The sequence below is a fragment of the Rousettus aegyptiacus genome, unplaced genomic scaffold, assembly GCF_014176215.1.
Source record: "Rousettus aegyptiacus isolate mRouAeg1 unplaced genomic scaffold, mRouAeg1.p scaffold_m13_p_9, whole genome shotgun sequence".
NCBI classification, from domain to species: Eukaryota; Metazoa; Chordata; class Mammalia; order Chiroptera; family Pteropodidae; genus Rousettus; species Rousettus aegyptiacus.
This window is the reverse complement of record NW_023416312.1, coordinates 32,825,869-32,837,335: the sequence shown is the minus strand read 5'-3', so window position 1 is coordinate 32,837,335 and position 11,467 is coordinate 32,825,869. Positions and strand designations below refer to the sequence as shown.

Below are 11,467 nucleotides of genomic sequence, written 5' to 3'. Positions count from 1 at the left end.
ACAGTAAAATGGATCATAGATTTTCGGAAATATTCTCATGGAAGGGGCTCACCTATGCCATTTGTTTAGGTTACACTTATCTACATTTGATATGTAAAAAGGTTGGAATAGATATATACACATATATATTTTTCGAACTTGGTTATTCTGGGTAGAGGGACAAGTGTTATTTTTGATTCATTTATTTTGAGGGGAATTGCCCAAATTTTCTGAAATTTAGATGAATTAATTTTGTAATCAGGAAAATCAAATTTTTTAAAGATAAATTGTACTAGGAGTATTGTCTCATCTGGAACCTAAGCATATGGCCATCATTGAAGTTTAAAGCTTTCTGGTCATGTTTGGCATACTGATGGGGCTAAAGGTCTTTTTGCACATGGAACTGGGAGATCTCCAAGGAAAGCATTCACAGTAAGGGAAGAGTAAGTCTGCAAATATATTTAACTCAGGAGTAAAACCTAGGCTCCTGAAGGGGAGGAGTCAGTCTGAGCTGTGGATTTGTCTTCTGACCATCCTTTCCTCAGGGATAGAGGGAAGGGGCCTGCAAGTAAATGCCAAAGTTTTTAAAAATTTTTTATTATGGAAATTTTCAAACATATACAAAAGTATAGAGAATAGTATAACGAACTCTGAAATATCATCACACAGCTTCAACAATTATCAATTTATCGCCAATCATGTTTCGTCTGTATGCTCAACTATCCCACCCTCAGATTATTTTGAATCAAATACCAGTACCATATCATTTTACCTGTAAAATTTATACTTCTTTAAAAGATAAAGATTTAAAAAACATAACTACAGTACCATTTCACACCTAAAAAAATCCCAATAATTTAGGGAAATGTGTTATTTAAAATTCTGCAATGATTGGGGGATCAATACATTTCTCTGGTACCATGAGGAAGGATGTAACACTAAAATAAAGCACAAGTTTTTTCCCTGTAATTGCTTTATAATGCAAAAGAAAGCCACTTTATAGGGAGCTGGGGAGAGCACTGACAGTATAAACCCCATGGAAAAACTCCATAAAATTTTCTCTAAACATCTTTGTCATTTTATTAAAGTTGTCCTCCTGGAGGCAGCTGACCCAACCAAGACTTCTCTTTTTAAATCCTTCATTTTTCTGTTCCCCCTTCACAGAAAAATTTCCCCCCTAATGCCTTTTCCCAGTGACAACAATTAATATGTCTCAGTCCTCTGCACTCTCACATGCAGAAACCAGGTGAGATAAGGAGTTAGCTGAGTGTATTAGAAAGTGTGATGAAAACTGTGACCAACTGAATCAGTAAAAGATGCAAATAAACAAAACAAAACAAACAAACAAAAAACCCTAGGCAAGATAAGAGGAGTAACTAACTTTGGAAACTGCCTACACTGCAGTCTTTGTTGGCTCTGGCATCAAATAATACAGTATACTGAATCTGTAAAATGAGAAAAACAGTCTTTAAAGAGATACTAAGATTACATGAAAGAAGTGGTTTAGGGCATTGCAAAAACATCAAATTTATTATTTGTATATCATTTTAAAATTTATTTTTATAAAAACTCACACTATTATCTTGTGTTCATTGTATTTACTTTTCTAGTTAGTTTTATAGCAAGTGAAATTTTTTGAATAAAATTTTAAGCAAATTAACAACAGTACAAAAACACTAAAGTCACACAAAGGACTGATTCTACAAAATGTTGCCCTAAGTGATGGGGTAATCTTAAAACTGTGCTAGCCACTGTGTGGTATGACATAGAAATACAAGTAATAATTCTTGTCCTCAAACATGTTACAATGGCCTTGAAAAGTTTCTTAAAAAACACGGTGCCTAGACAGCATATACTCTAGTAACGCCAGAGTGGAAAGGGAATGTTTTATCACAAAGGGATGACAAAGCATGGATTAAATCAAAGAACCTTCAGTGATGCCAACTATATTTCAAGTAGTGTCTTAGATGCAGAATATGCAAAGAGTAAGGAAACACGGCCCTTGTTCTCAAGGATATTACAGTCTAATGGAGAAGACAGACACATCAAAAAAGCACATTAAAAGGCTATAGGTGATGAATTAAGAGTCTGTTCACATACAACAGTACAAGGACCAGGGCAAGAGGAGTCAGTAAAATAGACTGGGAAGGGCTGCCCCAAGAAGTAGGAGGAAACCCAGATGAGCTGTCTCCGTGGAAACATGGAAGTATTCACTGTACTTGACAATTCCATTGATCGATGGTTCACATTAATTATTCTTTCAAAGCAATCCTGAATATCTTTTCTATTCATCTGGAAAGACAAACCAACATATGATTAGCAGGCTTATACTAATTTAACAATTCCTCCAATCGACAAATTTACTAATAGCCTATTACCTGTACTACTCACTTTGCATTTGGAAAGCCAAGAGTAATCTGATGCAGATGCAATGTGAGTCTGGATAAGCAGCTGAGGGACTTACAGGTCAACATCATGAAACAAAAATGTCAGGAAATCAGTGATACTAGTTTTGCAAAAGGGGGGTGGTCATGTAGTCATCTAAAACAAAAATTCCTAATTCCTTGTTCTGGACTCTGGGTTTATGAAAATAATTCAGGCTGGATCCCACCCATCAAAGACTTTGTGGTTAGTGGCCACTCAGCCATGCAAATAGTTAAGTGCAATAAATTGCGAGAACCATGACACACACAGAGGAGAGTATCTTAACACAGGTGGTCAGGAAATGGTCCTTAAAGAAGTTTATTAAGTATCTATTTTATTATTTCCAAAAAGTACTCAGCATTCAGAAAATTCCCTCTAATTATTGAACTGTAGTAAATTACTAAGCAACTTTTTTTTGTGCCAATTTTAAAGTTTTAAGACATTGCATTTTCCAATTTATAACAGTTCTTATAAAGTGCATTGTTATTTCCTTTCCCTGTGCACATATTCCATATTCAAGTATTAAGAATGCCCAGTTATTTACTATATAGCAGCTCAACATTAAAACTGCCATGAAGCAACACTCTTGACAATGCAGGAGTTTTATACTGAAGCTTATTTACCAGTTTTTCTTCTCCTGGGTATTGGAAACCCTCAGCCAGAAGCAGCTCAGAGAAACAGCCGTTTCCTAGTCTTAATTCGGATCCTCTCCTGCCTTTGTCACCTTAACTCTTCTTTCTGTGTTGGCCATAATGATGTGACTGCTTTACAGAAACCTTGCACAGATTAGATTTTAAGTCTTTTCGTCCGTAATTGTTCAAATAAAGTTTTAGTTCTTAAAAAAAAAACGTGAGCATCAGCTAGTTAAATAACTTGGCTGAAAGTAGAGTGAGCAAGAACTTGAAACCAGTTTTCAACCCTAGGTCTGTCCAACTTTACAGCCCCATTGTAGTTTTTATCATATCAAACTCTCTCTCATAAAAATGTTTTACTTCAGCCACCAATGACATCTCCACTTCTCGTAGTGCTGTCTGCCTATAAATATTTAAAATCTGCTAAATATAATATTAACAGTTTTATTAGGAGACAACTACCATTAAAATATTGATAAAATTCTGGTAGTGCCCAGTGGTTCCCACACATGGAACACCTGAAAGTAAAAGTTCTACCCAGACAATTTACATTATTTATTTGTGTTACTGCACACATATAAATTTCTTGAAAAAATTTTTATACATTATAGACACAGCACCAATTATTTCCAGTATATCTATGTATCTGTATTAACCAGTTTTATAACAATAAAATATTTGACCAGCTGAAAATGTTTATAAAACACACAGAAAATAAATTTCTGATTCATGTCTGCAAACCTCAATTACCTGTGGAGAGTCCTCTTTCTCCTTTTTTTATGAAGGGGAGGACTGAAAAACTAAAGAAATGTACAAGTGACTTTTTAACACTCTTAGAAAGAGAAAAAAATCCAAACTGTACATCAATCTTTGGAGTGCTGACGTGGTAGAAATTGTCTATATACTACCTCTGGTCACCTGTTTTAGCTTGAAACTCTTAGTCTGGAAAAGAAAAATCAATACTTGGAGTTTTTAACTATTCTGACTAGGCTGGGCTCCAGAGAATATTTCACAAAAACTACTTAAATGAACTTGATGGCCAATCCTGAAAAATAGCACAAGTTATTCTAAATGTTTCTGGCCAAATAAAAAGTCAAAGGAAAAACCCACAAGATATTTATAAGCTAATAAGTCTTAATAATGGTTAATATGAATACATATTTTTGCCTTTGTTAGATACATAATTTAAGAACAAAACAAGATGATTCACTAATGTCATTAAGAAAAACAAGTACAAATTAAACTTCCAAAGTATTTATGACAGCATTTCAGGTGGAAGAGGTTTTTATCTTCAATAATAGCTATAAAATAAGAATCCGGTTACTAGAATCGAATAACTAGGTTATTGAGGGGGAGAATATCTTTGGGTCTATTTGAGACTGTATGAATAGTAAAAGTCAATTTGTTTGAAATTAAAAATATTGCTCAAATATATATTTGATATATCACTTAGAGAAAAGCAGAAAAACACTCAATAATCATATTCAATGAAACTGATATATCAAATATATATTTGAGCAATGCTGTCATAAATACTTTGGAAGTTTAATTTGTACTTGTATCTAACAAAGGCAAAAATATGTACATATTCTCAATCTTTAATAGACATTGTTCAGGTGTTCTAACACTTTGAAACTCTGTAAGAGATGAAGAGCAAGAAAAAAACCTCATTCAACTGGGATGTAATCACAATAGATCCCACTCCCGTGGCACTGGTAATCAGAAAGTCAAACTGGAATGTCACCAAGTTCAAATATGTGAAATACCTTTCTTTCAAAAACTAGTTAATACCGAGAGAACCATGGTTGTTCTAGGGGACTGAGAAAGGGGCAATGGGAGTTGAAAGTTCAGCATGCTACATCATATTCTATGAATACCGTTTTTGTGATAATAAGATACATCTATATCCACCTCAGGATGTATTTGGCTAATAATATCTTCCTGAGAAATGTGTACTCTACACAGTAATATTTTGTTAGACTACATTTGGGCTATATGAGGAATGGTCATATCAAGTGGGCAGTGAAAAATTAGCAGCTGTGAACGATTTCTGACAATCAAATTATCTACATATGAATAAAGTAATTTCTGAAAAGGGCAAATCAGATCACATTTCTGAAGGTGAAATTATTGTCGAGAGTGGCAAGAGCACAAGATGTCAAATTTCTTAAAATCGTTTTTAAAAATTCAAAACTGATCATTTAAACCAATTTTCCCCAACAGAAGGGCTTATGCTGTGAATGAGGAAACAAGTTAGGGAAAAAAAAATAACGAAAGATGCCACACAACCCAGGTGATCAGATTTTAAAGGCCTTCACTACAAAACAAACCACAAGACTGATACCACAAATGCGCGCGCGCGCGCGCACACGCACACACGTGTGAAATGTTAAAAAAAATAAAAAAATAAAAAACCAACCAACCAACCACAGCGCGCACACACCCACACACCCCCAAGGGCCGAGTGAGCAGTTAAGGCACCTCAAAGAAAACCCCATGTGGCTTAGGCTTTCCAAACTCGGTTAAACAGCCCCACCAAGAAGCGACTTTGAAAGCATCTGAAAAACGTGCAAATTGTCCGAAAACAGTGCCTGGCAACTGAGACAGTTTGCAAGCGTGATTCAGAGGTCTGCCAAGGAAACAAAAGGAGCCTCCCTCTCCCGAGAAGCCCGCACATGGCACTGGAGGTGCGCGGGCACAAGGTGTTCTAGGGCAAGTGGAAAGCAGAGAGGTCTGTGCAGGAGCGGTACATACTAGGGGTCGCTCCCCGGCACGGACGGGGCCACGGAGTTTCCACTGGTGGCGGAACCGTCCAGCTTTAGTTTCTCCAGGTATTCGGCATGCACGGGCTTGTGGCACTGGAGGACCTTGATCGCATCTTCGACTTTGAACCACTCTCGCTTCCTCCCAATGCTCACCGAATCTTCCCAATCCTCCAGAACCTCAGTGACAGTCAGGACATACACGTACGTTCTGTGCTTGCGATCTTGGTTCTGCTCAAAGACGCCCAGGAGCCGGCCTAACTTCCCCTTGACTCCCGCCTCCTCGAACACCTCTCGGATCGCCGCGCTGCCCGGCTCCTCCTCGGGCTCCAAGCCCCCGCCCGGCACGATCCAGCGGTCTGGGTACCGGCTGCTACTCACTAACAGCACCTCGTCCTCGCGCTCGCTCCGGAAGCACAGGCACGCCGCCCGCTTCTTGAAGCCCTCCGGGTCATAGGTCCGCGTCTGGTTCGGCTTGCACTTCATCCTCCAGGCCACCCTCGCCCGCGCTCGCTGCTGCTCGGGTCGCCGCCGCTGCCGCCCGTCGCGCTGCTGCGGAGAGAAAGGGCTGCTGCGAGGGGCAGGCAAGAGAAGCGCCTCAGCCCGCGAGCCCGCGAGCCCAGAGCCTAAGAGAAGATGAGGCGGGGGCGGGGACGACCGGCGAGGACGTCAGTCAGTCAGTCCGGCCCTCTGCGGCCCGGGTCGCGAGCGCAGTCGCCTGCGCGGAGGAGGCTGAGGCGCCGCCGCCGCCCCACCCCCGGACCGCCTCTCCGCACGCAGCCCACCCGCGGCTCCGGTGCGCGTCGCCTCCTCAGCCACCCCTGCAGGGTAGAGGGAGGTGAGGCGCCTTCGCGTGCGCGTTCGCGTCCCCTTTCCACGTGCGCGTTCCCGTCGGAGGGCGAGGGGCGGGGGCGGGGGCGGGGGTCTCGCTGCTCCTGCAGAGCGGCGCCTCGGGCCCACTGCGCAGGCGCCCCGCACATCTCGAGCTGGGAATCTCCTTTACGTGGAGTTAAGTTCACCGCTTTGCGACTTGGGCCAAGACTGTGTCCACGTGTGCGGTGGCGACGAACGTGGCCGTGGCGCCGCGGGCTGTTTCTTCTCTCTGCCCACCGGGTCCCCGAAACACACACGCAGTCATTTTCCACATAGCGGGTGGGGTCAAGTGCATTTTCATCATCGCCCATAATGAATGGTACTGGCTTATTTATTATACCAAGACTCCGGTTTGTCAAAATTATCCTCAGTATTCTTGGATCAAAGACTTACCTAATCTCTGCTGAATCATATCATGCAGTTTTATTTCTTCAACAGGTTCTTCACCTTGCCAGGCATCTTGGCACAGCTCATAACACTTTCCTTCGACCCTATTGACATCTTGCCGCCCCTGTTCCTCAGTTTCCTCATCAGTAAGCTCCTCACCTACTCGCATTTGCGTCATAGTCACCCAACAGCTGGAGAAACACACTAAGTAGTGTTTTATTAAATTTCAAGACTCTCCACCCTCCACATGCTCCGCCCTTCTTCTTATGGAAGAGTACTGGTTCGGGTTTTCAAAAATGTGCCTGTGGAAATCCCTTCATAGCCTACTACATTTTGATTTTTAGAAGTCTCCCGTGTGGGACTGCAACAGGGCCATTTGGTGCTCTCTCACGTCTCTGGCCATCCTATCCTCTAGGCTGAGAAGTGGCGCCTCCCCCACCACACACACACCCAGCCCCCAAATCAACAGCCTAAAGCCTTCCTTCTTAAAAAAAATGCTCTATTGTTTCTCTGCTGTAACAGTAGCCTTATAGAGAAGACCTCTGACGTCCTCTAACTTTTGCCGGATTGCAACTTTGTCTCTCTTACCAACACACGGTGCTGGCATCAGGCAAGTAGGAGGATCATGAAAGCTTACTTTCCCGGTGAAATAATTCCTTTATCAAGCGGAAATCGACTGAAATGTACGTAGAAGGTAGTTATGAAACATACGGTTCAGTTTTTAAAGAACAAGTTAGTTCAGCTCCCCAGGGTCTGCTCGACTCCATTTATACCCCAAGTAGCTCGTAAAAATAATCCTGTTCCTAGTGACAGCAGACACCTGCAAAATCAAGAGCATAATGTGATAAAAATGTATGAGTCATATATAAAGACAATGATACAATGGAGACATAAGGAGAGTGACTTCAACCAATAAAGACACTACTACGATTGACCATATTTTAGCAAGCTATGGATGATCAGGAACACGTGAAGGAATGCAATACCCCGTGACTAGAAATAATGGAGAGAGAAAGCTTTAGCAGGCTGTATTCCTCAGTGTGTCCATACTCACAAATACACAAGTGATGTTAAACTGCTAAAAAAAAAATCCGTTACAATAAGGATCTAGGCAGATATACCGGTTATCACCAATATTATTAAATATTGTTTCAGGTGTTCTTTCCAGTGTAATAAGATTGTAAAGAGAAAAAAAGTCCATCATTTTGGTAAAAAAAGACAAAATTATTATTTGCAGATGATGTGAATATATTTTTGGGAAACACCTAAGAAATGGTATAAAATGAATTTCTTTAAATGGTAGATGAAATACTAATATTTAAAATACCAAGAGCTTTCATGTATTCTAGCAATAATCATATAGAAAATGGAATGGGGAAATAATGACATTCACGGTAGCAATATCAACTTTCCCAAAATAATTTATACCAAGGGATCCTTAAAAATATGGATAGGACATTGTAATCGAAAATGATAAACTTGTTCCCAGTTTGAAAGGTGATTTGAATAAAGCGAAAGCAACTCTAGCAAAGCTGGAACGTTAGACAGATGTCTGGGGAGTGGGGCGACCAAACCAGGCCCTGGCCTCGTCATAAGTCTACTTCTCAATTACTGGGTATTATCTCCTTGTCTCACCGGATGGACCATTTTCTAGTCTATTACATCACTTCCACATCAGATTATGCCTGTGAAATATGCCTCTGCTGGGGACATGTTTATTGGAAGGGAGAAGAATAGCAACATCATAATATGGAAAAAGGCAAGGGCTGGATTCCTACTGGCAAAGACATGCACAGCATGTTTCTGGATAAAGAGGCCTACAACTTATAGGTTTAGTACAATGCCAAGGAAAATTTGAAATTAGTTTTTTTCCCCCAGAATTTCATAAAATAATTGTATCATCCATTTATTAGAGTAATAGGGGAAAATAGTTACGACTTGTTCTAAAGAAGAGTCAAAATCATTTGTGAGAGACTAACATTCCTCTGCGTGGTTTGTCCAAGGTTAAGTATTTCTCCAGCGATGAACAAGGTCATTTGATGAACCACTGTAATAGTAGCCAGTTCCAGTAACAACTGCAATTTGTGCATGCATGACTGCCTGTATCTCCTCTCACATTTGTCCTTGGCCTTGGAGATGGAACTTCCTTTGTCCGGTGGGACAATAGCAAGTGTGAAGCAAGCAGAGAATTGGAAAGTGTTTGCATGGCAGAGATTCCCTGTCTTGCTGCTCTTCAGACAAGATGAAAACCATGTGAAGAAGCCCAGGCTAGGTACACGATGAGAGACCCATGGCCCATGAATCAATCCCCTGCACCCCAGCTGACAGTGAACCTATTGCCAGAAAAGTGAGTGACACCATCCTAGAGCATCCAGCCCCCAGCAGAGCCACCTAGCTGACCAGGGTACTGACAACAGATGCATAAGGGAGTCTTCTGACAATAGCAGAAGGACCACTCTGCTGAGCGCCGCTGAAATTTCTGACCCGATGAATCATGAGCAAAAGAATTGGTTGTTGTTTAAAGCCACTAAATTTGGGGGCAGTTTGTTATGCATCAAAAGCTACATAACACACCATTATCTACCATCCATGAAACTCCAACCAACAGTAAAGAGAGAGAAAATATTTCTCATAGTAGAAATTTCACCCCTGCTTGAAAAGGTTGACATCAAACTTTCCCTGGAGTCGGAAGGAAAGGATAAAGTTAAGACGTGTAATATTTGCTGCGTAGTCTATGTGCCACCTGTGTTGAGCCCTGTTTCCTATTTAACCAACAGGCCATTCAATCTTAAGGAGGCAGTTATTATTTCCATTTTGTAGAAGAGGAGGCTTAGAGTGGACTTTGTATTTGTATTAAAGTCTTCATGTCTTTATAGCCTATGCCCTCACAATGTCACCATGTCTTGTCGAAAGGATTATTTTCATCAAGAGCTGTGGTTTTTGTGGCATTATTTTTTTTGTAAGATTCAGAGTTGACTTAGGTGAAGTGTTCATTTGCTAAGAGTCACTGAGTTAATAAAAATGTATTTTCCATCTGGATATTCTCTTGCACAACATAGTGAAAAGAACACCTCAGTGCCTATCCCATTCCTATCAATGAAGTGTGTCACCTTGACATGTTACTTAACAACATAAAGTTTAATGTCCTGCCCCGCAAGTATAAAATGAAATGAAGTATACGGAAAGGAAGATATTCTATTTTGTCATCACCCCTCAGCCTGAATTTTGATTTTTGAAGGTCTGCTTTATTTTATGCACTTAATTTTTATTTACGAGGAAACTTGAAAAGTGATTATCAAGATCCCCCTTAAGCAGACTAGGATACGGCTTGTGACGGGTTTAAATTAAATAAGGCAGCAAGTGACGGAGCTGAGGCTCACACGTTGGTCTGCCTGACTCCAAGGTCATCCTCTTCCATTCACTATGGCACATTTCACATACGTTGAAGGTTGTTGAGACACACAGTACATGCCATTGCTTTGGTACAAACTCCCTCCTCTCTCATTTTTTTTTTCTACCGGGAAGATCCAGGCACCTAGGAGGACATAGCTTCTATGTAATGTTCTAAAGCTGAGAGGATCTGCTCTGAGACCAACAAGGCTGGGATAAGTATTTCTGCATTTTTTTTCTGAGCTAGGAAGGAGCAGGTCGATTGGAAAGTGACAGCAGTATTAGAAGCATCATCACGGGAAGGTGACTGAATGGAAGAGTACGCCATAAGCTGCATGGATCACAAAGGACAGTTGTTATTATACCTGTTAATTGTTTATTAGAGATTTAAAGTGAAAGATGAGTGAACATAGGCAGCTCCATAATCTATCTTTTCACTTGGGTAGGTTTGGTGAGTTGTGTCTTTCAAATCATTCTTCACTCTTCACATGTTCCCAAATTCTTTGCTTCTTCGTGTACATTGGACATTGTTTCTCCCACAGAAGTGGCTTCGTAGTGGGTCTATACAAGGTGATTTTTACCTATACTAGGTAAAAACAAATAAACAAACATACAAACAAACAAACAAAAAACTTCTCAAAGGCAAAGTGATTGAACAAAAAATACCTCCCTGATTTTTCTCTTTGATGAATTGATGAATCTTGGGATGAATACAAGACTTCTAATTTTGCGATTTTGTGAGTATTGGCACAGATGTGCGGTCAAGGGTGTGAACACAAAGATGGATGGCTGTCAAGTCCAGGTGAGTGTTTCCACTCTCTCAAAGAGGCAGCACTCCCTGCTTCTTTTTGTTTCTTTGGTCAATGCCTCTAGTTTCCTGACTGTGATGTCGTCCTTTTCACTGATGCTATCCCCTGTACAGACTTCTAATTCGGCACCTAAACCCTTTCTGATGCTCCTCTGTTCACGCATTAGAGTTAAATGCTAAATCCTCACACAGCTCTTCGTGGTCCTATAAGA

General features: G+C 40.7%; 1 protein-coding gene across 2 annotated transcripts; it reads right to left on the bottom strand.

The window, feature by feature from the left end:
* Nucleotides 1–288: 288 nt before the first annotated feature.
* On the bottom strand, nucleotides 289–6,495 carry NUDT11 (nudix hydrolase 11). 2 transcript variants are annotated; one of them, XM_016134160.2, is made up of 2 exons: nucleotides 5,790–6,495; nucleotides 289–2,271 (listed from the first exon to the last, which is right to left on the bottom strand). In XM_016134160.2, coding segments are annotated over exons 1-2 (495 nt in total). In that variant the 5' UTR covers nucleotides 6,284–6,495; the 3' UTR covers nucleotides 289–2,270. The 2 variants fall into 2 exon arrangements, with proteins under 2 accessions (XP_015989646.1, XP_036083082.1); XM_036227189.1 differs by lacking the exon at nucleotides 289–2,271 and having other exon boundaries at nucleotides 4,615–6,495.
* Between the last annotated feature and the right edge of the window lie 4,972 nt (nucleotides 6,496–11,467).

Excerpts from the sequence above, each read along its gene's own strand:
- NUDT11 (XM_016134160.2), bottom strand. The coding sequence starts at position 6,283 with ATGAAGTGCAAGCCGAACCAGACGCGGACCTATGACCCGGAGGGCTTC.